Source organism: Labeo rohita, chromosome 3, assembly GCF_022985175.1.
Source record: "Labeo rohita strain BAU-BD-2019 chromosome 3, IGBB_LRoh.1.0, whole genome shotgun sequence".
NCBI lineage: Eukaryota > Metazoa > Chordata > Actinopteri > Cypriniformes > Cyprinidae > Labeo > Labeo rohita.
In genome coordinates this window covers 1,318,690-1,346,086 of record NC_066871.1, presented here as the reverse complement: position 1 = coordinate 1,346,086, position 27,397 = coordinate 1,318,690, and the positions used below count along the sequence as shown (strand labels likewise).

The 27,397-nt window shown below is 31.7% G+C and overlaps 1 protein-coding gene across 1 annotated transcript; it reads left to right on the top strand.

Moving 5' to 3' along the window:
* The first annotated feature begins 5,811 nt into the window (after positions 1–5,811).
* On the top strand, positions 5,812–26,145 carry ccnf (cyclin F). Its single transcript, XM_051105696.1, has 17 exons — positions 5,812–5,996; positions 7,033–7,187; positions 7,288–7,394; positions 8,424–8,491; positions 8,625–8,821; positions 9,953–10,006; positions 10,395–10,499; positions 10,585–10,662; positions 12,617–12,765; positions 14,493–14,657; positions 14,743–14,866; positions 16,882–17,062; positions 17,157–17,244; positions 20,550–20,649; positions 20,738–20,871; positions 22,846–23,018; positions 24,640–26,145. Exons 1-17 carry the CDS (start codon positions 5,984–5,986, stop codon positions 25,050–25,052), a joined length of 2,304 nt encoding a protein of 767 aa, XP_050961653.1. The 5' UTR covers positions 5,812–5,983; the 3' UTR covers positions 25,053–26,145.
* Positions 26,146–27,397: the final 1,252 nt, after the last annotated feature.

Sequence of the window (27,397 nt, the reverse complement as noted above, 5' to 3'; positions counted from 1 at the left end):
ACAAATTTTACAAAGGAAGATCAGTAACGATTAAATGTTTAACAATATTTCAACTGTAATTAATGAGATTTGTTATATTTTGAAACGGGCAAAAAGTTGATAATACCGTTTTGGTTTGATCACATTACAGAATTTTAACTCACATACTAAAACACTACTAAAACATACTAAAATACTAAAAAAAATGGCATAACTGTACTAAAAATTTGTTTATTTCCCCCAAATATTAGGATTTTTTGTTCCCTTTTGTCAGTACCGAAACAATGATGATGTGTTTCGGTTGTGACTGAATCAGTATATAGAGACAATTTTAGGAAATGACACCCAAAAAACAAAGATGTCACTACTGAAACTTCACCAAATGTTTCAGTAGATAGTTTAGATACTTTTGAAGCTAGCTCAAAGATGCTAATCAGCACATGGTTAGCTAGCACACTTCTGAACAGTGGTATACATATAAAAATTAAATGTTATGGAATTGGAACCATAACATTTTGGAACTCCCCAAAAAGTGTGCTTAATTGGAGAAAAAAGGTGTTTGGAAATGACGTTCCTTAAAGTTAAGGATTCAGGACGGCCACCTCCCAATTGAAAGTACCCAATAAATGATGATTTTATATATATTAAGCTTACTAATATTTTAAATATTACTGTGGGTTTCAGTAGATAATAGAAGGAGTAAGTAGTAAACATCTAAGCTTTGAATACTTAAATACTTTTTAAATGTGTTTTTTGGTTGTGGAACAGCAGTTTGGAGCAATTCTGTAGAATGGCCCGTTTTCTCCTGTGTCCTTAGTATCATATTCTATCCTAGGTTTTGTTATTTTCAGTCTTTTGTAATCAAAAAGCCAGTACCTCGATGACATCGCCGTCCACGAAGTGACATCATTTTTTGGAGCGAAACCAACAGAACGTCGGTAACGTTACGTTTTTTTAAACGTTGGATTTTGTGATATTTAGTTGGTTTGTGTGTATCATTCAGTTTCTGTTTGATAGAAGTCTTAAATCTCTGATTATCAAATTGCTTTTAAGTTGACGTCATCATGTAAGCTAACTATCAGTCCCTCACTGATTAATTTCCATTCTTTTTCCATTTCCTCTTCATTGTTTAAAAAAAAAAAAAGTTTTATTGGTTACGTTTAAGTGTCAGTTCTTGCCCAGAGCATATTTCTTCAAGTCTGTTTAACTACTTAAATTGCAACACAATTTTTCTAAAAATTACAGAGCCCTGTAGTCTTGTGTGAATGACCCATGTGAAGAATTTTAAGTGCTGCTGTATTATTTTGTGTTTATTTTACGTTCCCCTCCGCTGATTTCACAAACGAGAGCCAATAAACACTGGCGATCAACTGGAACCCGGCAGAATCCACCGCTGAGAGCCACAATCCGCTACACCTCAATTTTCAACTATGATATTGTTTCAGATCGCCATGGAAACACACATTGGGGTAATTCAGACCTCATCTGGACCCTTTTATTCTTCAACAATTGCGTCCACTCCTGTTTAATGCTGGTCATTTGGTAGTTCTGTTCCTTAAAATGGCAATCGTTTCTCTCAATTATCTTGCTGCTTTGTACTAGCGTAATTTACGCCGCCAGCTGAGGCTGTTAACTCTGCGTCCATTCAAAAACCTTCAGACATTCATCAGGTAAGGCTTAAGTAAAGTCAAACGCTTAATTGTACTAAAAAAAAAACATCTTACAAGGAGAGAAAAACAACAAACTGATGAATATCATATCACATAAAGGTGCTTGCTATGATCTAAGCAAGCTTACCCTTACGAAAATGAATGATTTTATTGTAGTAAAAGTGTAGTAACCATGGTTTTGTAGCGTATTTACTACCATTTATACACTGTAAACACAGGTTTCCCTGATAGCACATGTACATCACGGAGACGTCTATTTGAGGTCTGCATTTACATCTGCAAGATTTTTTAGAGTGTTTGCACATCTGCAACATATCTATAGGACGTTTCCCATCAGAAGTCAAATAGACATCTATTAGATGTCTTTAAGATGTTTATGATTTAAAATGTATGTAAAACTGACATCTTACAGACGTCTGTCAGATGTTTGTACACAGCAGATGCTTTCCAGATCAAGTGATCTTTAACAGACATCTTGCAGATGTATGTGTGCTATCTGGGTTACTACAAATACTATGGTTAAACTATGGTTAGCCCTGCTGAAAAAAAACCCCAGTTAAAACCAGCCTAGGCTGTTTGGCTGGTCTTAGCTGGTTTAAGCTGGAAGTAGCTGGTTTTAGCTGGTGATCTCCCCGCCTGACCAGCTAAGACCAGCCTGACCAGGTTGGGAAGTGGCCAAAACCCCTCTAAAACCAACCTGCTGACCAGCCAAGACCAGCCAAGACCAGCCTGGTTAACCAGCTAAAACCAGCGAACCAGCCTAGGCTGGCTTTAGCTATTTTTTCAGCAGGGAGTGTAGTAAATCCATTGCTAATTTGTGGTTTCCATGGTTTAACTATAGTAACTATGGTTTTTAGGTCTTATTTGTAGTAAAACCATAGTTAATTTTCATCTGCACTCAGTTGAATGCAGTTGTTTAGGGTTGTTTATATTCATTTACTTGTTGCTGCCTGTAATGTAATTCTCAATGACCACCCAAAGCACCTCTGGCTCTTCACATAGTCGCCTTATTAGATTACATGAGCTGGGTCAAATGCATCCTAGATGCTTTCTTTTAACAAGACGAACACTTTTCATATGACTTAAATATAATGTATGCACATCAAACAGTCTTGCATTCACCCTTCAGAGTAAATAAACAAGATTCTCACCCCATTCAAGATGAGTCTGTTTCTTTTTTAGAACAGATTTGGAGAGATTTAGTATTACGTCACATGTTTACCAGTGGATCCTCTGCAGTGAATGGGTGCCGTCAGAATGAGTCCAAAAAGCTGATAGAAATGTCACAATCATCCACAAGTAATCCACGCCACTCCAGTCCATGAATTAATGTCTTTTGTAGCCAAAAGCTGCATGTTTGCAAGAAACAAATCCATCATTAAGACGTTTTTAACTTCAAACCACTGATTCAGGCCAAAATATCCAACCAAAGAGTCGTGTATCCATAATATTGCTTTCTCCAATGAAATAAAAAACTGTCTTATCTGAATCAGGAGAGAAATATGCACAAACAAAGCAGTTTATGTGCCAAAACAGTATGTGGGTGGGATTTTGATGTGAAAGGACAACTGGAGATGGACTTTTTTCAGTGTTAGATTAGATTATTAAATTATGAATTATAATCTTGATGTTACAAATGTCTTGATGGATTTGTTTCTTACAAACATGCAGCTTTGGTTTCAAAAGACATTAATTCATGGACTGGAGTGGTGTGGATTACTTGTGGATTATTGTGATGCGATTTGGACTCTCATTCTGACGGCACCCATTCACTGCAAAGGATCCATTGGTGAGCAAGTGATGAAATGCTACTTTTCTCCAAATCTGTTTCCATAAACAAACTCATCTACATCTTGGATGACCTAAGGGTGAGTACGCTTTTAGGAAATTGTAATTTTTTGAGGAAATATTCTTTTAATATCGAGAAACTCATCATATATAACTGAACAAAACTGACATGAATTATGAGTCAAATGAATAATAGTTTTATTATACGTGTGCCGTTTTTTTCCTCGTCTCTTTGTCTGTGGTGAAAGCCATTAATAATCAGTCTGTCAGATATGACAGGTTTGATGAAAGCCAATCGTCAGCACTTTGCGATGGTTAGCATGAATACAAAACCCTCATTTATGACAAAGTCTCATTATGACCTGACATCTGGTTGAGTCCTGTGTTCAGAGCAGATAACAGGCTGACAGAGCCAAAGCCTGACATTTAGGGACACAGTTCCGCCCAAAACGCTGGACATATGATCAACAGAGAAAGACATCGCCTTTATGAAATGTGTCAAAGGTCTTATTTGTGACATCTTAAACCTTCAAAAAGACTTGAGAAATTTATTACACTCCATCCTCCCTGCAATACTCAATTCTGATTATTAATTTGCAGCATTTTATGCTAAATATTTTTGTAAAATGATTGTTGAACTGTATTGAATGTTGACCTAAGCAATTGATTTCTCAGTCAAAAGTTTTTGGACAGTACAATTTTTAATGTTTTTAATGTTTTAATGTTTTTTTTTTTTTTTTTTTTTTTTGTTTTTTTTAAAGAAGTCTCTTCTGCTCACCAAGCCTACATTTACTTGATCCAAAATACAGCAAAAACAGTACAATTTTTAAATATTTTTTACTATTTAAAATAATTGTTATCTATTTGAATATATTTTAAAATGTACTTTATTCATGTGATTTCAAAGCTAAATTTTTGTATCATTACTCAGTAACATGATCCTTCAGAAATCATTTTAATATTCTGATTTGCTGCTCAAAAAACATTTATTATTATTATTTGTATTATGTTGAAAACAGAATTTTTTCAGGTGTCTTTGATGAATAGAAAGTTCAGAACAGCATTTATCTGAAACAGAAATCTTTTGTAACATTATAAATGTCTTTAACATCACTTTTGATAAATTTAAATCATCCTTGCTAAATAAAAGTATTAATTTCTATGATTTCTTTCCAAAAATTTTTATTTCAGAGAAATGCTGATCTTTAGATCTTTCTATTTGTCAAAGAATCCTGGAAAAAATGTACTCAACTGTTTTAAATATTGATAATCATAATAATAATAAATGTTTCTTGAACAACAAATAAGCATATTAAAATGATTTTTGAAGGATCATGTGACATGATCATGCTAAAAATTCAGCTTTGGTCACAGGAATAAATTATATTTTAAAATATATTCAAATTGAAAACAGTTATTCAAATGAATGCAGGCTTAGTGAGACTTAAAAAAATGTTAAAAACCTTTTCTAAAATACTTTTGACTGGTAGTGTAGCTGTGCTAGTTTTAAAAAAGACTGATTTAAATGAATTAAATATGATATATATTTGACTATTTTTCTTTTGCTGATCAGTAAATACACAACTGTATGTTACAAATAAATTATTTTTCTTTTAAATAATTTTTTATAAATTAAAACAATAATAACCACTATTTTTTAAATACAAAAATATAGATTTCATGACTTTTTTGGCTAAAACGTTTGTCATTGTATGGGTCAAAATGATCGATTTTTCTTTTATGCCAAAAATCATTAGGATATTAAGTAAAGATCATGTTCAATGAATATATTTTGTAAATTCCCTGCGGTAAATATATCAAAACTTAATTTTTAATTAGTAATATGTCATTTTAAAGGCGATTTCCTCAATATTTTGATTTTTTGCACCCTCAGATTCCAGATTTTCAAATAGTTGTATCTCGGCCAAATATTGTCTTATTCTAACAAACCATACATCAATAGAAAGCTTATTTATTCAGAAATGACTGGTTTTGTGGTCCAGGGTCACATATGAAAAATAAATTATACATTTTCTCTGATGTGTTTAGGCCTAGCTAATGTTATACTACTTACTACATATCCCAGAATCCTTAGAGCGAAACGCCTCAACCAGTCCTGTCCCACAACACTGTAAGCGCGTAATTCGAAATAGCATCTTTTCAGCCAATACATCGCCGCCATTCATCCGCGCAGAAAAACGGACCAATGGCGCTTCGAGCTTCGCACGAAGGCCAATCACATCGCAGCAGCGGGCGAAATGGGCGTATCCGTTTTCTGGCCAGTGAGCGGCTAGAGTTGATGTTTAAACTGTCCGCGCAGGCGTGGCTACGCACTTGGGGGAGGGGCTTGGTGGAATTGCATGGTTGAGTCAGAGGGGAGTTGTGTTTTAAACTGTACAACACTATTAGGTAACAGCAATTTACTAGATTAATCAGAAAAACTGATTATATTCAGTTAGGGACTAGTAATCAAGAGTTTAAGTATTAATTTCAGTTCACTGTGAAGCATTATTGCTGTAAACTGACTTCTCTCATCCTTCCTTGAAATGAAAGCGGGCGGTAAGTAACTACTTCACTCTCACAAAACGATTAACTTTCGGTTAACTAACCCTAGTAAGTTTATAATTACACATTTAGTCGATGATTATAAACATTTATGTTTCTGTTTTATCATAATCAAGGCTGAAGTTTATTAAACAGCTACAAAACTAGTCGTACAGCTATTACTGACCCGTTAACCGGTAACTTCTGTGATTGAAATAAACTTTAAATACTCAAATATAAATAGTCTATTAATGAAGTGTTGATGAAGTTGTTTTAGTAAATATTAACGTAACATCTCCTAAAGAGAGGTCAGCTATCCTCTATCCCTCGTCTGGTTTATCAATAAGGAGGGAAAACTGGCTAACTGGTTGTGAGCATGTCAAAACTGCCATTGGAAAGCAACAAAACTAATCGTTATTATATAAAATGTGCGTTTTCTGTTAATAACAATACGTTTTTAAGCATTTAAAACCATTTAGATTTAAAAGCGATGACTTCGTGACCTGTATTTTGCACTGCAACGTCCTAGTATGCTACCATCCTAGTACTATGGTAATACTATGTTTTATTGGGCTTGTACCATGATGTTGTTTGAAGTACATTGGTATGACATAAATATCATGGTTTTTGATTATAGTAATGTATTGGCATCATAGTGTGTGTTTAAGCACTATGGTTATGCTGTTTTTGTACCATAGTACAACTAAAGTGCTTTCTGCAGTGCTCAACCAATTAAGATTTATGTGTGTTTTTATTTAATGGACCATTTCAATATCTAGTGGGCAAATATAATGGAGATATGTCATATAAAATACAGTTTAATGTTGATGAATATGAATAATTTTGATGATGGGCCAACCAGATGCTGTTTTTAATATCGATAATCTTAAAAAGGCCAATAAAACGGCAGAAACAAACGTTTGCAAAGTTGCAGTTCATGAAGATGTCAATTGGCCACACACCGATTTGTGATTGAATCACGGTTTCTTTAATGCATTTTGGATGCAATGTGGTTGTCTTAATTGATTTCTTTCTTATTTCTGGTCTCCAGTGCTCCACTGTCGATGTGCCAAATGTTTCTCTCTGCCTGTCCGGAAGCGGGTCCGAAAGCGTGCGTCTGCCGTCACGCTGCTGTCTCTTCCTGAAGAGCTGCTCCTGTGTGTCCTCCAATGCCTCTCCGCTGAGGATCTCCTCGCAGTTAGAGCTGTTAGTCCAGCCGGATGCAAACATCTAGTTTTTGGACATAAGTTCATAAAAATTAACACAAAAGTGGTTTTCTAATGGTGAATGTCATGTGATCCCACAGGTTCATTCTCATCTTCGTGACATTATCGATAGTAACTCAAGCGTCTGGGCGCGAGTGAGTTTCAAAGAACGCTGGCCGGCCCCTGATACTGTTTGGCTCTTTGAGAGGTATGATATTTACCAACACTTAACACGTTTCCAGTTGTTTGTGAATGCAGATGAAAACCTTAAAATGAATTTTGATTTAGACTGATGATTCAGATAAAATTGTCAGCTGACGTGATCCACCCGTCAAAAGTTTTTGAACAGTAAGATTTTTTTTTTTTTAAAGAATTCTCTTCTGCTCACCAAGCCTGCATTTATTTGATCCAAAATACAGCAAAATAATTTTACCATTTAAAATAACTGATTTCTATTTGAATGTGTTTTAATATGTAATTTATTCCTGTGATGCAAAGCTAAATTTTCAGCATCATTGCTTCAGTCTTTAGTGTCACGTTATTCTACTCGGCTGTTTTCAACATAATGTTAATACATATTTTTTGAGCAGCATTTCTGAAGGATCATGTGACTGGAGTAATGATGCTAAAAATTCAGCTTTGAAATCACAGGAATAAATTGCATTTTAAAATATATTCAAATAAAAAAGTTATTTTAAATTGTAAAAATATTTCAAAATTGTACTGTTTTTGCTGTACTTTGGATCAAATAAATGCAGGCTTGGTGAGCAGAAGACTTTTTTAAAAAAAAAAACAGCACTAATATTATAATTTTACATTTGGACTGTAAAATAAAATGGATAGGCAAGGCAAGTTTATTTATATAACACATTTCACACACAAAGACTTTTTTTAAACTGCTTTACATTAAAACAAAATTAAGCATAAAATAAAATAACTACAATAGATTCACAAGAAGCAAAAATGGAAAGTAAAAAAAAAAAAAAAAAACAAGATTATAATTTAAGATGGGATTTGTTTACTTTTATTTATTTTAATATTTTTACTAAATAAAAAATAATGAAAAAAAAAAAAAATTTCAATAGTTCTGCCTAAACTGTGCTTGCTAGTGCCTGTTTGATATCCATATTTCCACACTGTTCACTTTCAAAACACATTAGTACAAGATTCTTTGTTGGTTTTATTTTTAAATGTAATTTTATTTCATTTTTCTGATGAATTGTCTTCTTTTTTTCAGGGCTGCGGAGAAAGGGAACTTTGAAGCTGCTGTGAAACTAGGAATTGCGTATTTGTACAATGAAGGACGTAAGTTCTGCTCTCACTCCCAGTGTTCCTTTATGTATAGATTAGATTGATTGATTGATTTAAGATCTGATTTGATTGATTTAATTTTCTGACTGACTGATCAAAGCTGTCATGATGTGTGAATGTTCTGCAGCCTCGCTTAGTGAAGAGGGACGTGCCGACCTGTGCGGCCGCATGGCGTCTCGGTACTTCAGCCTGGCTGAGAGCCTCAGGTCCCCGCTGGCCGATCCGTTCATTTGGCTGTTCATCCGGCCGCCGTGGTCCACGTCTGGCGGCTGCTGTAAGGCTGTGGTGTACGACCGTCTTGAAGCCGAGTGTGAGACCAACCTGGTGAGCGATTCCTGAATATCCCAGTGTGCATCGCCACTACAGTTCACCTCCACCAGGAGAAATTTTTTCTTAAGTCAAGTTTGAGGTTAAATTTTTTTTTTTTTTTTTTTTTTTTTTTTTTTGTTATTAATGTAAGCGTTAAACTAATTTGAAACGCCTGTTTATTTTACTTTTTGTTACTGTGATATATTTTAGAGTGAAAAAGGATATTTAATGAGTCAAAATTTGGATTGGTATCTAAAATCAGAATATTTTTCCCTTTTTCTTATGATTTTATTTAAAGAATATTTCTTTCTTTTCCCACTTCTGCAAGAATATTTATTTTACATATTATTTATCTATTAATTAATTTATTAACACTCATTTTCAATAAGAATTGTTTTATATGCATGTCCAATGTTAGACGTGAAAAAAGATTTCCATTTTAAATAAATGCTGTTCTTTTTGACTTTTTATTAATCAAATAATCCTGAAAAAAATTAGCATTAAGTACTGTTAATAATTGAGCACCAATAATAAAAATGGCGAAATAAATTACATTTTACAATAATTTTACAATTATTTACAATAACAAAATGGTTATTTTAAATTGTAATAATATTTCACAATATTACTGTTTTTAGTGTGTTTTTGATTAAATAAATGCAGCCTTGGTGAGCAGAAGAGACTTTTTTCAAAACATTCTGACAAACATTTAAATGGTAATGTGTGTGTATGTAAAAATAAAAGGCGCAGTAGTTGCTAAATGTTTTTTTTTTCTTCCCTATTTATTAATTTAGTTCAAATTTACACTACCAGTCAAAAGTTTTTGATTTTTAATGTTTTTAAAGAAATCTCTTCTGCTCACCAGGCCTGCAACTATTTGAAATTACAGCATAAATAAATAGTAAAAACATTTCTTTTTTTTTTAAATTTAAAATAACTGTTTTCTATTTGAATATATTTTAAAATGTAATTTATTCCTGTGATCAAAGCTGAATTTTCAGCATCATTACTCCAGCCACGTGATCGTTCAGAAATCATTCTAAAATGTAGATTTGCTGTTCAAGAAACATTTTTGTTATTATCAGTATTTAAATATCCAAATTTAAATATTCATATCTCTTTCTTTCTGCTTTCTTGTCTTTGTAGGGCCGGCGAGGAACGTTACTGTACTGTCTGGCTAGAGTCCTTCAGCTGTTTGATGTGAGTATCGTTAAAACTTGCACCACAAAATGCTGTTCTGTTGTGTAAAAAGATTCTAATAGACTTAAAAGGAATCTACTTTGTAGCAACGCTGAACTGATCGTTCTCAAAGTCAAGAGCAGAAAAATAGTGTTACTCATTTGACATCCACAAGCTGCTCAAAGACACCTGCTCATGCTGTCGTGTTGGGTTTGGGTTGCTCATTTTGTTTTCTGTGAAGTGGTTTTATCATTTGTGCTTGTCAAAGTCAAAAGGTCCCAGACAGGAAGCACTTAATGTTAATGATAAAAGCTCTTCACTCATTCTCTCATAATAACCCCTCCGACTGATTCCAAATCAAATGAGCGGCAGAGGTTAAACAAGGTTCGTGACTCTGTGTGTTTATCAGGATGAGGAGAAGCGTAACGAGGCTACGGCCATGCTGAAGGAGTCGGCACGGTGCGGGAGCGTACAGAGCTCGTATCTGCTGTGGGAAATGAACCGGGGGACGTCGGTAAGAGTTTCTTCAGGACTCATCATCATAGTCTGTTTTGTTTCTGGTATTAAAGCTGATGGCTGGTTTGATGTTCTGTCTGCAGACAGCTGACCCCGGCAGGTATCTGCAATGCATGCGCACACTCCGGGACTATGCTGCCAAAGGATGCTGGGAAGCTCAGGTATACACACACACACACACACACACACACACACACACACACACACACACACACACACACACACACAGTAGTCAACATTTGAAGTAGATCAAAAAAAGTTAATCAGAGTTGTCCTAAGAATCGTTTTGGCTTTAGGACAACTTTGAAAGCTTTTGATCCACTTCAAATGTTGACTACTCTCTCTCTATACATATACATATATATATATATATATATATATATATATATATATATATATATATACATATATATATATATATATATATATATATATATATATATATATATATATATATATATATAATATGTGTGTATATATGTAGGAGACATTTTTGTCTTTTTAGGATAATAAAAACAATTTTTAATAAAAAAAGCATTGCTTTGTTCATCATTTCACTTTCATTAACAATGATACAAAATTACTTGTTTTTTTTATGTATAAAAATATCTCAAATAAATATATTTATTTCATTAATTATTTTCATTAATAAAACATTATGTACATTGATATGTAAATATATACTAAATACTTTTGTCTTTTGAGGACCAGATTTAGTTTGACTTTCCTTATTTATTTATTTATTTATTTATTTAGCATTTTATGTTCAGCATTTGCCTTTAATTGAGAATGAAAACAGTAACTTGATTTATTTATTTTTTTTCACTATTTCAGTGAAAAATATTTCTTTACATTATTATATACATTATTATGTAAATCTATACTAACATATATTTGTATTTTTTGGACCAGATTTAGTTTATTTATATATTTACTTATTTTTGACAATGAAAACAATTCCTTGATTTTTATTTTTTTTTTTTAAATGTCTAAAAATATTTTAAAATAAATTGTTTTGAAATGTATAAAAAATGTTATATACATTATGTAATTATATATAACAATATATTTATTTTCTCTTTTTCGGACCATATACAGACAGATAGATAGCTTTATTTATTTATTTATTTATTCTATTAAAGATAAAACCTAGTGTAAATTTTTTATTTTTGTTTATATGAAGTTACATGTGTAACCCTGGACCACAAAACCAGTCATAAGGGTCAATTTTTTTTAAAATTGAGATTTATGCATAATCTGAAAGTTGAATAAATAAGCTGTATCATTGATGTATGGTTTGTTAGGACAGGACAATATTTGACTGAGATACACCTATTTGAAAATCTGGAATCCGAGGGTGGAAAATCTAAATATCCTTTAAATCACCTTTAAAGTTGTCCAAATGAAGTTCTTAGCAATGCATATTACTAATCAAAAATTAAGTTTTGAGATATTTACAGTATGAAATTTACAAAATATCTTCATGGAACATGATCTTTACTTAATATCCTAATGATTTTTGGCATAAAAGAAAAATTGATCATTTTGACCCATGCAAATACAATATACAAATATACCTTTGCTATTTAAGACTGGTCTTGTGGTCCAGGGTCACATATTTATTTAGATATAGGCATGGCTGGCATGATGCTAAATTATACACAAACAAACATCTTGTCTTTTGTTTGAGGGCTCAGCCTTCAGTTTATTTTGATGTTTTGACCTTTGTTGTCTGAACGTGACGTCTGTGGTGGGAGTGTGTGTTGGTGAAGTCATTATCAATCATCCGTCTCCATTATACTTCCATTCTCCCGATGTCTGCGCTCTGAGCGCGCTCATAATGGAAGTGCACGGCCTGGGAAAGCTGCGTCATAATTCCTGTCATCTCATCTTCAGCTTTTCTCTGCCGTTGTTGACATTTATTCGTAATAATCAGCAGCTGTGCCAGATTGAATGGCACTCTGACGTGTGTAAATAGGCTTGTATGGGGGCTTCAAATAAAGAGCGATGCTGTTTATGCTAAAGTCTGTGCATTTGTGATGCTGTATTAGACACATGCACACACACACATTCTGGGTTTGGTGTTTGTCTAACTCGTCTGTTCTGATCTTCCAGCTGGCATTTGCAAAGTCATGTGGTACCACAAACCCTCTGGGTCTGGAGCCGCGGGCCTGCGCTGAACTCGTGGCTCAGTTCTTCCACTCCGGACCGTCACCCCTGAAGTACCCACAGAACCTGCAGGGACAGGACATCACCACTAAGAGGTACAACATCAACACTTCAGATGGCCTCCTGTTTCAAAATTAGTCCTGCAGTTCACACAGTTATGGAAAACCTGGAAATTTAAAAGTGTTTTAAAGTTGTGATTTCTAACAGGCACAGTAGAGAGAAAAAAAAACAAATTAAAGCTTTAATCTATAGAAATGTTTAAATAAACAAAAAAAAAGTGACACATAACAGTAATACAAATACTTAATAATAAAACTTGAAGCAATGTAGAAATATCAAAAAATAAAAATTAAACAAATAAATAAATGAAAAAAGCATTACATTAATAATAAAATAATAAAAAAAATATATTTTAATAAAGTAGTAAAATAACAAAAGCACAACAAAATTAGTAAAACTTGGCTATAGAAATATTTAAACAAAAATGATGAAAACATACAGTTACTGAAACTTAAAGCTGTAGAAATGTTAAAAAAATGAATAAAATGATAAATGCACGTAACAATAATAATGCTAACTTAATAATTCAACTTAAAGCCATGTAGAAATATTTTTTAAAAAGTAATAAAGTGACAAAAGCATGTTACAGAATTAGTAAAACATTTTTTACTTAAAATACTACGTTTTTTACTACAAATTAGAAATATTTACATAAAAAGGATGAAAACACAATTACTAAAACTTAAAGCTAAAGAAATATAAACAAATGAATAAAACGATAATTGCACAATAATAATAATAATAATAATAATAACAATAATACTTAATACAACTTAAAACAATGTAGAAATATTTTTTAAAAAAAACTAATAAAATGACAAAAGCACATAACAAAATTACTTTATTAATTTTAAAAATTACTTCAAAAAAATCAAAAAATGATAAACGTACATAATACTAAATCTTAATATGACAACTTTAAAACAATGTAGAAATATTAAAAAAACTACTAGAAATGACAAACATGCAACAAAATTACTAAAACTTAACATATAGATATATTAAAAAATAATAATAAAAATGATGAAAGAACGTAACAACAATACTAACGCTTAATATTTAAAGAAGATATAAAAACAAATATTTAAAAATAATGACAAAACACATAACAGAATTACGTACTGTGAAATCTAAATTAAAAGCTTAATTCAGGTTATTAATAAATACTATAATGGTGCATATAGATTTATTTAAATAAAAATAATAGTGATGGAAGCACGTAACAAAATTACTAAAACTTAAAGCTATGGAAATGTATAAAAAAAATAAAAATGACAAAAACAATTTTACTACTTACTATAAAATAACTCAAATTAAAAGCTTAGTTTAAATTATTAGTAAAAACTATAATAGTGGATATGGAAATATTTAAATAAAAATTATGACAGCACATAACAATTACTAAACCTTATTACAAAATATTAGAAATTTTATTATAGAATATATGTAGATTATAGAAATATTTAAATAAAAAAATAAGAAATATGAAAGCATGTAAAAATTACTAAAACAAAGCTCTGGAAATATTTAAAAATGAAAATAACAAAAGCACAAAGTTACTAAAACTTAGTATAACACTTAATTGTCGCATGCTTTTATATTGCCAGCAGAAGTCTTGGGAATAATTCAGGACTATTTTGGCATTTTTGGCAACAAAATGGTGGTCAGATTTATTTTAAATTGACTGATTTGGTGATCAAATCCTGTATCCTTTGCTTTATCATCATCATGTTTCACCCTCATCTCCCCTGTGTTTTTGCAGGTATATTTTGGTGGACTGGCTGGTGGAGGTGACCACCATGAAGGACTTCTCCAGTCAGGTGCTGCACGTGACCATCAGCTGTGTGGACCGCTATCTGAGCCTGCGTTCAGTGCCCAAGGCCCAGCTGCAGCTGCTGGGCATCGCCTGCATGGTGATCTGCACACGGTGAGCCTCCTCGCACCACAGAGACGCTCTGTTAGTCATGTTTGTGTGCTCAGCTCAGCTCATTCTGGCTCGTCTGACCCCTCAGATACATCAGCAAAGAGATCCTGACCATCCGCGAGGCCGTGTGGCTCACAGACAACACCTATCAGTACGAGGACCTGGTGCGCATGATGGGGGAGGTCATCTCCGTGCTGGACGGCAAGATACGGGTCAGTTACACAAGGACATTAACGCTTTCACACCAACACAAAAACCTCATTATAGGCTGCCGCCTCAGATAAACATAACCTTGTGTTTGAAGTTGGAGTTCAGTGCCAACTGAGGAAGCTGCTTGCTTACAAGGAATTTTAAGAGCTTGTCGGACAATGCAACTGTTATTCCTGAAGGCATTGCAATGTGTTTAACAAAAGAAAATATTCATTAAGAGTAATGTCAACCACATATGTATTTCATTCAGTACTGACAAGCAGTTTCATTGAAAATAGATTGTTTTAGTCAGTATTTAGATTAAATGTTTTTTTTTTGTCAATTGATATTGCCTAGCTTTAAAATAAGTGTATATTATTGTGTAGAAATTTCAATATAATTTTTATTTTATTTTATATAAATTCTTGTTAATATTTCTAATAATAAATGGGTTATTAATTATATTATATTAAAAATATGTAGGTTTTTATGAATCTTAGATAAACATATAAACAAATTATATAATTTTTATAATGTAATTTTGATGTATAATTTCATTTCCATTAATATACTTAACGTACTGCTTTTAATTACAAATTGGTTATTTACACTGTGTTAGAGTATAATATACAATGTTTTATAAATCCTATATATAATATAAAATTATTATAATATAATTTATTATATTTTATATAATAATATAAAATGTATAAAAAAATATATATATGATTTAAGGTATATAATTTTTTTTCTATAACTTTTCTTGTTAATATTTCTAATAATAAATGGTTTATTAATGGCATTATGCTAAAAAATATAGGTTTTAATGAATCTTACATTAAATATATAACAAATTAAATAATTCTAACATAACATTTATAGTTTCATTTTTATTAATATACTTTATCATTCATTCATTTATGATCATTTTACTCAATTGTTATTAAAGTTATTAAAGTATAAAGTATATAAAGTTATATACTAATTTTTTTTTTTTTGAGTAAATACTAGATATAATATATAAAATTTTAATTATATGTAAGGTTTATTTAAGGTATTTGTTTTTAAATAAATTTTCTTATTATATATCTAATAATAAATAGGTTATTAATAGTATACTAAAATGATATAGGTTTTAATAAATCTTAGATAAAATATATATAACAAATTAAATATTTAATTTCATTTTTATGTATGTACTTAATGTTTTGTTTTTAATGACAAATTGATCATACTCTATTTTACGAGTATTAAATACTAAAATGTTTTTATAAATCTCAGATATAATGTATATCTAAATTATATTCAAGATGTATTTATAGTTTATGAATCTTAAATAAAATGTATAAAAAAATTATATAATAATTATAACTTTTTTTTTAAATTTCATTTTTATTAATATACCTAATGTATTGTTTTTAATTATAAATTAATCATTTTTCTCTATTTTTAGAATATTATATACTGTTTTTATAAATCCTAGATATATAAAATTTAAATTATATCTAAGGTTTATTTAAAGTATAAAAAAAACAAAAATTATATTCAATAAAAAACATAGGTTTTCTATAAATCTTAGATAAAATATCTAAAAAATGATATAGTAATTATGATTTTTATTGATAATTTAATTTGTATTAATATAAAAATAAATGTATTGTTGTTAATTGCAAATTGATAATTTTACTCTATTTTTAGAGTATTATATACTAAAATATATTTTAGTAAATCCTAGATACTTTTATATACATTCATATTATTTCTAATAATATATGGGTTATTAATAGTATAACACTGAAATATATAGGGTTTATTTTATCTTAGATAAAATTGCATTGCATTTTATATGTAAAACTGATATTTAAGAACTAATTATACAGATTACAGATGATCAGTCTGTCTTTAATAAAAGATTATCTCACAGATGTTTAAATCCAGTATTTTTGAACCTTAAATATGTCCTTTTTCATGTATATTACCCATTTACTGACACTTTTGTGTTAACTGTCTGATTAACATGCTAATGTTAATGTCTCAGACCCCCACAGTGTTGGATTATGGGGAGGTGCTGCTGTCTCTGCTGCCCGTAGAGCGCCGCAGCTCTCACCTCTTCAGATACATCTGTGAACTCTCTCTGCTCTGCTCGCCCCTCACCGTCCCGGGACCGGCCCGACTCGCCAGCGCCGTCCTGCTGCTCACTAGAGCGCTGCACAACTACGGTACCACTGATCACATGCCTCTAGAACCAGAACGAGACATTTGACTAATGCATACAAGCTTATTTGAGCTTTTCTAACACGTGTTTCTTAACAGTTCCCGTGTGGCCCATCCAGCTGGAGGAAAACACTGGTTTCTCTAAGCACGACCTGGTTTCCTGTGCTTTATCGCTCTACGTCAAGTGGTGAGCGACCGTGTCAATTGTTACCCTTCACATTAATTCAAACAAAGGAAGTTTTATGTTTATTCTGACTCTGACAGAAGCAGCATTTTCACAGCTTCGCTCAGTTGTCGTTTATCACGACTGGTCTGTTTCCATGGAGGCAGTGATGTGCAGTCAGGCCGTCGTTGTGTTAACGAGGTGGCAACGAGTTATCTGCGACTGTCACTTCTGCCTTTTGAGGCACACAATTAGCAGCTCCTCTGGGTTTGAGAAGTTGAGCTTTTGTTGCTCTGGGTAGATTGAACGTTAGTCCCACTGTGTCTCGTGAAGATGCACATTGGGTTTTTTAGTAAGCCTTAGTAATCTCTCATTTTCTACATGGGCAGCTCCCTCCTAAAGCAGCATCCTAGCTGAAGAGAAATCTTAAATGTGGCTGATTTCAAATCTTGTTTGCTAGCAAGTGACAGGCTTTTATTATTGTTTGTTTTTGTGTTGTTATAATATTTTTTAGCATTATTAGCATGGTTAACTAAACCTAAAACCTAAGTAATAATTAAAAAAAAAAAAGTTATATAGAATATTTTAAAGACTCATTGTTTAGTATAAATTAAAGTGAAAAAAGGAAAAATACAGTATTTATTAGAACTTTAGTTAAACATAAAAGCCAAAATGTTGACGCACTCAACACTGCTTAAACTTTAAAATGAGTGAAAAGTAAAAGTATTTTATAGAATATATAATTTATATATTTTTTGTTTTGTTTTTTTTGTCTTAGTTATACTACTTGTCCATTTAATTTTGAAGTGTGTGTGTGTGTGTGTATATATATAAAAATATATAAATATATATATAAATATATTTGTTATACCTCATTGTCCATTTAATTATGAATTGTCTTTTAATCAATTTATTTTATATTAATAGTTATTTTATTATTTTTATATAGTAGTTATTCCTAGTTATTTTGTCTGTTATTATTGTTTGTAATTATAATATTATTTGTTTTATTTAATTATTGCTGTTGCTTAAATTATATATTATATTATCATTATTGATAACCAGACAACATATTTCTGTAATTAGCAAAAGCTAAACATTGTGTACATGAATATAAGGTGAAATAGTCCATTTTAACAGAGCAAAGCTGTTTTCTATCAGTACTTTTCAGTTCCTAATGAAGTATATTTCTCTTGACATTTCCTATTTCCTCCTGCCATCTTCAGTGAGTGTTTTCGTGGAGGTTGTCGTTGTGCATTTACGGATTGTTTTCTCCATTAAGTGTTCATTCAAGGACAGTGACTTTTACCAAAACAAGGCCTAATTTTCCTGTCCACAGGTTGGATTAGACCTTGATGCCTTAAAATGTGGTAAATGGCAGAAAAATTGGAGTGGCGCTGTTGTCTTTTCTTGTGGGCCTTTTGCGTTTTCTCAGAGAGAACTGCGTCTTGTATGTTACGTTTCAGGCGGTGGCTTTTATATATAGCTCTTCAGATATGACGGAATGAGACGAGAACGAGCGGTTTCTCTCTGAGTGATCTTTGTTGAGTTGAAGCTGTGATAATGAGCCCATGTCACATTGATATTAAGCTCAGTGGGGTCCTGAGGCGTGCGGGGCGAGTTAATGTAGTTTGGTTGAGGACGCCGGTGAGATTGAGCTGTCTGCTCTCTCAGTGGAGATGAATGCTGAGCGGCTTCACCGCTATCACTCTGCCCTGACCTGTTTTGAACTGCAGAGGGCTTAATAAAACACTTCACATTCACTTTTGTTTAGGTTTGGTTGTGACTCTCCTCCTGGCCCTAAAAGTATTTTTACGGTTTTATCAGTAATGAATGCTTCCAAGTTGAATGAAATGCTTGAAACCTCCATAATTTTGACATCTGTAAAACTGTGAATGTGAAAGTCAATTTCTAATTAATAATAATAATACACTAACAGTATTTGTTTTTATCGTTTATAAACAAAGAGTTCATTTGCAAAAACAGATGACAGACACAGACAATCTTTTTGTCATTGTGCAATCCAGTTATTCTTACTGAAACTGCAATTTGATTATTTTGATTAAGTAAAAACAGCTTAAAAATACAGCTAACTAACAATAAAACTTATAACAATAAAACACAATAAAACTTGACAACATAATAAAAAAAGCATGATTTTTGAACATTTAAAAACTGAGTTTTCTGTTTTTGCAAATAAACTTGTCGTATGATCTTTCATATGTAAATTAGAAATATAACTAATATAAAATTAATATTAATAAATGTATGATATTAATAATATTATGATAATTATATATTTGATAATTGATGATAAATTGTAACTAAGTATAAATATAATTATCATAATTAATGATTACAAATATTCTAATATTAACTAATATTGTTTCTATTGTTTTTGTTTATTAATTCTTTTAATGCATGTTTTTGTATCAATTAGTTTGTTTATCATTTATTTTATATTACTAATTACTGCTGTATTACTAATTTTATTAATGTTGTCTACATGTCATTAGTTTATAATTAAAAATAATAATTATTATTAGATTTATATACAGTATATTTTTATATAGACATCATTTTAATTAATATAATAACAACAATAATAATTATTATTATTAGATTTATACTGTATATTAGTTATTTTATATAGACATTATTTTAATATTAAAGCATAATATTTATTATTAGTTATATGTATTTATTTTAATATTAAAATATTTGTCATTTTTATTAGTAGTAGTTATATTTCTATATTTTTCATTATTAATTTATGAAGTTGTTAAATTTTATTAGTCATATGAATTACATTTTTACAATTAGTTTTATATAAATTTTTTTATTTATATAAACTTTCATAATATTAATATTACAGTTTTAGTATAATAAATGTGGTTTATATTATTAATCATAATTTGTCTTTATATTTTTATAATTATAATTATAATTATTATTATTATTATAATTACTATAATTAGTATTATTATTAACAAAGTAAATGCTGTTCATTTTCCTTGTGTCTTTAAAGCCTGTTCCACTCTGCAGAAATTTTGCTTCGATTTCTAAGAATACATTTGCACGTCAGGAAATATTTATTTTTGTTGTGACAAGCTCACCAATGGCTGCTAATTGCCTTTCAGTCGTGACCAAAATCCAGCCAAATGCATCAGGCAGCATCAGTTTATATGGTTGCATCATTTTCTGTGCTGTCACCCAACATCTCATTGAGGATGCATCTGACAACGTCACGTGCAACAAATGCAAAAATCAATTGCTTTTAATCCAATTTTAAGTCTCATCCTTACGTGACTCTCTCTCTCCATCCACAGTTTCGGTCAAGATGTGCCCAAAGACTACAGACACGTGTCTCTGACTGGAGTCAAGCAGAGGTTTGAGGACGACACGTACCAGCAGATCAGCAGAGATGTGGTGAGTGTGCTCATCTTCTCTGACAGTCTGCTCAAGTGCAGTTCATCAGATGAAGTGTGATGTGATTTGACATGTGTTTCTGTCTCAGGTGATGGGCTTTAAGGAGCTCTGTCAGGTACTGGAGGTCCCAGAGGTGGAGCCGCAGCTGGAGGCACCCAGTGCTAGCAGCCAGCTAACAGAAATGCACGCCTTCCTGTCCTCTCCCACCAGCAACAGCAAGAGGTGAACTAACATTACATGCATATGTAAGATAATATGTGACCCTGGACCACAAAACCAGTCTTAAGCAGCACGGGTATATTTGTAGCAATAGCCAAAAACACATTGTATGGGTCAAAATTATACATTTTTCTTTTATGCCAGAAATCATTAGGATATTAAATCAAGCTCACGTTCCATGAAGATATTTTGTAGATTTCCTACCATAAATATATAAAAACGTAATTTTTGATTAGTAATATGCATTGCTAAGAGCGTCATTTGGACAACTTTGATGGTGTTTTTTTTTTTTTTTTTTTCCTCAATATTTTTATTTTATTATTATTTATTTTTTTTTTTTTTGCACCTTCATATTCCAGATTTTCAAATAGTTGTATCTTGCCAAAATATTGTCCTATCCTAACAAACCATACATCAATGGAAGCCTATTTATTTAGCTTTTAGATGATATATAAATCTCAATTTAAAAAAATTGATCCTTATGCCTGGTTTTGTGGTCAAAGATCACATATTGTTTGAATCCTGGCTTTATGTTTGGTGAATGTAAAACATTTTTATCAGGTGTAGCCCATAATGACATTATTAGTACATGAACAGCAAGTCAGTTTGAGGATACATGTCATTCATTTCAGATTCTAGGGGGCGCTATAACTTAAGAAAATCCTTTAAAATTTGCAATGCGGATAGATGATAAAGATGAAACCAAACAATAGTAGACACAATTTATACATGGTATTTTTAAAAGATGTGCTGGGACCCTGAAGAATATTAGGAAAAACATGTATCTCATATTAAAATAGAAATATAAGCAAACAGATCCTGATCGTTTAAAAGTAAGCGTGTTTATGTATTTTTAGTTACTTTGTTAGCATCTTCTTTCATTGTACTTAGTTGTAAGTTTTAATATATAATATTTTATAATAGTATTTATCATCAATTTAGTAATATTTGATTATAATAATTGCATTAATTGCAATATTTACAATTTAGATTTATATATGTAGTTGAAGTCAAAAGTTTACGTACACTGTGCAAAATCTGCAAAATGTTAATTATTTTACCAAAATAAGAGGGGTCATACAAAATGCATGTTATTGTTTATTTAGTACTGACCTGAGTAAGATATTTCACATAAAAGACATTTACATAGAGTTCACAAGAGAAAATAATAGTTGAACTTGTAAAAGTGGCCCTGTTCAAAAGTTTACGTACGCTTGATTTTTAATACTGTGTTGTTACCTGAATGATCCACAGCTGTTTTTTTTTTTTTTTTTTTTTTTTTTTTTTTTTTTTGTTTAGTGATAGTTGTTCATGAGTCCCTTGTTTGTCCTGAACAGTTAAACTGCCTGCTGTTCTTCAGAAAAATCCTTCTGGTTCCACAAATTCTTTGGTTTTTCACCATTTTTGTGTATTTGAACCCTTTTCAACAATGACTGTATGATTTTGAGATCCAACTTTTCACACTGAGGACAACTGAGGGGCTCATATGCAACTATTACAGAAGGTTCAAACACTCACTGATGCTTCAGAAGGAAATGCAATGCATTAAGAACCGGGGGGGGTGAAAACTTTTGGAATTTGAAGATCAGGGTAAATTTCACTTATTTTGTCTTCTGGGAAACGTGCAAGTATCTTCTGTTAGCAGAAGTAAATGAGAAAAAATAATGATATTTAGGCAAAATAAGAAAAATCTACACAACTTCATTCTGTTCAAAAGTTTTCACACCCTGGCTCTTCATGCATTGTGTGAGCATTTGAATCTTCTGTAATAGTTGCATATGAGTCTCTCAGTTGTCCTCAGTGTGAAAAGATGGATCTCAAAATCATACAGTCATTGTTGGAAAGGGTTCAAATACAAAAAGATGCTGAAAAACCAAAGAATTTGTGGGACCTGAAGGATTTTTCTGCATCTTTAAGATGCTGGGTTGTTAAATGTGGATGGTGATATTTCAATGCATTGTTTTGACTGTTGATCAGGAGGCGAGAGGACAGCATGCAGGCACACCGAGGCAGCTTCCTGGCCACGCCCACAGCCGAGCTGTCCACTCAGGAAGAGATGCTGCTGGGAGACATCTTGGATTGGAGCCTGGACACTTCCTGCTCCGGCTACGAAGGCGACCGAGAGAGTGAGGGCGAGAAGGACGGAGAAAGTGAGTGGGGGGGGGTGGCTCATATATCAGCTACATCATATTCTGAATCATCATACACTAAAACAATTATACGAAACCAATTGGTATTGATGCATGAGTCACGTTAGTGTCACGACATCTTGATTTCATCATCTTGAGACTGATGATGCATGGATTCGGAGCGACCAATTCAGTTTTAGTTCTATTTTTATTTAAATATATACGTATGTGTTATCCACCTTATTCTGCAACACGAAAGTAAGCCTATGGGTGAGACTTTCAGTTCATTATCCACTATGTGGAAATAATGAGAAGAATAACAACGTGCAGTAAACAGTAAAACTGTTTGGACTACAAACCAGTGTGTTCATAATTAATATAATACATTAAAATGTGGTAAGAGACACCAATTTGCAATATCAAGCAGCAAAATGAGCTGTTTTGTACAGCTAAAAATAGCTGAACATGGATGAGAACTGAAACCAAACACATAAAATTTACAAAAAAAAATATAAGGTGGATCTAGTTTTTAGAGGACTAGTTCACCCAGAAACTACCCCCATGTTGTTCCAATCTTTAAAAAATATTAAATATCTTATTTTATTACTATAATAATTTTATTTCATTTAATTATTTCTTTAATTAATATAATTGTTGGAAATATTAAAAATACTTTTAATTATTAAAAACTGTTACTTAATTGTTTTTTTTTTTTTTAATTTAAACAATTGTATTCATTGTAAAAGGAAATCATAATTATTTTATTAATTGCTAAATTAATTGCAAAACAAATTACTTTTTAGTTCAATTCAAACTATTAAATTAAACTCATTAATAGCATTAATATTTGATTGATTGATTGTAAAATATTTTTAGAAATTAAAACAATTGTATTCATTGTATAAGAACATTCATTCATTCATTGTAAAAAAAAAAAAAAAAAAAAAAAAACTTTTTTTTTTTTTTTTTTAAAATTAGTTGCAAACCAAATTACTTTTTAGTTCCATTAAAATTAAATAAATTAAATTCATTATTAGCATTAATATTTCATTTATTGTAAAACATTTTTAGAAATTAAAACAATTGTATTCACTGTATAAAAACATTCACGATCATTTTATTCATTGTTAAAATAAATTTATTAATTTAATAGCATTGTTAATATTTCATTCATTGTGAAATATTTTTGACATTTAAAGTGGTTTATTTCACAATTGAATGAATTTAAATAAATTAACCTAAATCATTAATGTAATTATTTGTTGTTTTTTTTATTTGTAATTGTAAGATATTTACTAAATGTATTACTAATTAGTATTATTATAATAGTTATAATAATAATTTAATTTGTTATAATTATAAAAAATCAATATTAATGATTACTTTTATAAGAGTGTTTTAAAATGAAACTATAACATAATATGAAGATAAAATGACAGTATAAATATAATAACCATTATAATCAAATGACAGCTGAACTGTGGTTCTGTTGTGTTTTTACTTTTCGCCCATGATGCACAAAAAACAAATACGATAACATAACAAGAATACATAACAATTGAATTTTCTGTTCACCTTCAGTCCCTCTCATTAAAGTTTGAAGAGGCCATTTGATGAATAACCAAATGTCTTTCTGCCACAGTATCGGCTATGGAGGTGCAGATGGAGCCGGCGCTCGAGTGCGCTGACAGACAGACACATTGTTGTGCGCTCTCCAGCGATGACGACAGCCTTTGTGAAGAACCCACCGAGGAGGAGGCGACGAGCGGAAGCGGCAGACCCTGGAAACGTCACCTATCCTCCTCCTCCTCCTTCTCTTCGAGCATCTTTTGCACAGACCGCCGCAGCTCGGGCTACTCATCCATCCAAAGTGTTCCCAGCCCATCCATCTCATCCTCTCTGGTCTCTCCACAAAATCCTGGCGGTTTCCAACTGCTACTGCCGCCCACACAAAGGACTCGCCGACAGGTGAAGAGGAAAAACACGGCCGCACACAGCGGAGGAGAGGCGGAGCGCGACGAGGACGCTGCCAACGTGGCCTTTCTTAGCCTCTGATTGAGTGACAGGAAGCTGCGGTCACTTAACGCATCACTTCCTGGCTGGCCGCCAGGAGCACTTTGGTTCATGGGTGCTGATGGTCTTTATCTCAGAACAGCCAGAGTGAGATAAAGCAGCTGAAACGTCCTTTTCTGAGCTTTAAATGCAATAAGAAGAACAAAGGTCACGTTTTTCTCCTTCCCATAATGCATTTCACTTCGGCTCCTGACGGCGGGAGCGCCTTAGCCGAGTGTTGCTGTTGACAAGCAACATGATTAATGCCTCAAATGTGTTAAAATCACTGGAACTGTTGCTGTTTTTGAAGTCTTGTGTACGTTGTGTTACGTCTTCGTATTTAAAATCCGGACTGTTTACAGAAAAGGACTTGTAGTTTATCAAATGTTTTTTACAAAGTTACATGCAGCTACAGAGAAAGCACACTCAGTCCATGAAGTTTCATGCTGATAAATGCACTGTCCGGACAAAACTGGTTTGTTTACACACGTTTCTCGCCACGTATCTTAAATATTTATCTGGATCTGGACTGAACGACTCCAGTGTTTTTGTATTTGCGCATTGCTTTGCGTTCGCCACAAATCTTCTGCCAAAGTTCTTGCATTAACGACTTGTACCATTTTTCTGCTTGATACCACTGATGTTCTGACCTGTGAAGCCTATGGAAGCTTGTTTCCAACACTGACTTGAAAACTCAATTGCGAAGGGAAAAAAAAAAAAAATTGCAAAATATAAACTTGTCATTATAAAAAAAAAAATTGTGAGATGTAAATGAGCAATTGTGATTAAAAAAAAAAAAACTCAATTGCAAATTTCTTTCTCACAATTTTGATTATTTTTCCTATAATTGTGAGTTATCCCTAAATTCAGAGAGAAGTCAGAATCGCACAGTGTAAATTTGCGCGAAAACATCAGAATTTCTAGATGTAATCTCACTATTGTAAAAAAAAAAAAAAAAAACAAGTCAGAGACGTGAGATATAAATTTGCAAATTGCGAGAAGAAAAAAAAATCTGAATTCCGAGTTTATATCCCTTAATTCTAACTTTATAACTCACAGTTGCGACTGACTTTTTTTTTTTTTTTTTTTTTTTTTTTTTTTTTTTTTTTTTGCAAAAAAATTGACAAATTTGCAATTGCCAATCGAAATTCAAACATTTTCTCGTAATTGCAAATGTATTTCTCACAATTCCAAGAAAAGTCTGAATCGCGAGATATAAAGTTGCAGTTGCGAGGGGAAAAAAAAATTTGAATTCCAAGTTTATATCACACAGTTCAGATTTAACTCCGAGTTGCAAAATTATTTTTCTCAGTTCCAAGAAAAGAAGTCAGAATACCACAATGTAAATTTGTAATTGCAACAAAAAAAATTTTGAATTGCAAGATACAATTTGCAAGAAAAGTCAGAATTGTGACAAATTTGCAATTGTGGGAAAATTCTAAATTCTGATTTTTTTTTTTTTTTTTTTTTTTGGCTAATTTATTTCTCACAATTTAGAGAAAAGAAGCCAGAATTGCACAATGTAAACTCGCTATTGTAAGACAAAAATGAGTTCAAATTTTTGGACTTTTTTTTTTCCCTCACAATTGTGAATTTATTTTTCACAATTCCGGGAAAAGAAGTCAGAATACGACGATGTAAACTCGCAATTGTGTGGAAAAAGTCAGAATTGCTAGTTATAAACTTGCAATTGTAAGGAAAAAATGTCTGAATTGAAAGAGAAAAATTTGCAATTGCAAGGGGAAAAAAGGGGTTTATAACTTTATAACTCGCAATTGCGACTTTACTTCTCTTAGTTCAGAGAAAAGTCAGAATAGCACAATGTACATTTGTAATTGCGAGAGATTTTTTTTTTTGCAAAAAATTTTTTTTTTTTTTTTTTTTGCAAATTTCTCAGAATTCCAAGTAAAGAAGTCAGAATAGCACAATGTAAACTCGCAGTTGTGCAAAAAAGCCATAATTGCTAGATATAAACTCGCAGTTGTAAGAAAAAAAAGTCAGAATTGTGAGGGATGCATTTGCAATTGTGGTAAATATATATCTAATATATCTCATAATATAGTAGATATGTTTAAAATTTCTGAGAAAAAAGTCAGAATAATGTGATTTTAAAAAGTTGCCCTTTTTATGCAATGGTGGAAATGAGCTTCTATAGAACCTAGAAACGTACAGTAAATCTGTATGAATTTGTCACATTTTTATGACATCCAATGCAACAACCGATGAATGTGATGGTTTGACATGCTTTTTCGTAATGACCTCGAGAGATACCGAGCACTTTTAATGACCTGATGCTGGAAAGCAAAACGATGCTTTGTAATAAGTCTCGATGTTTTATCTTCATATAT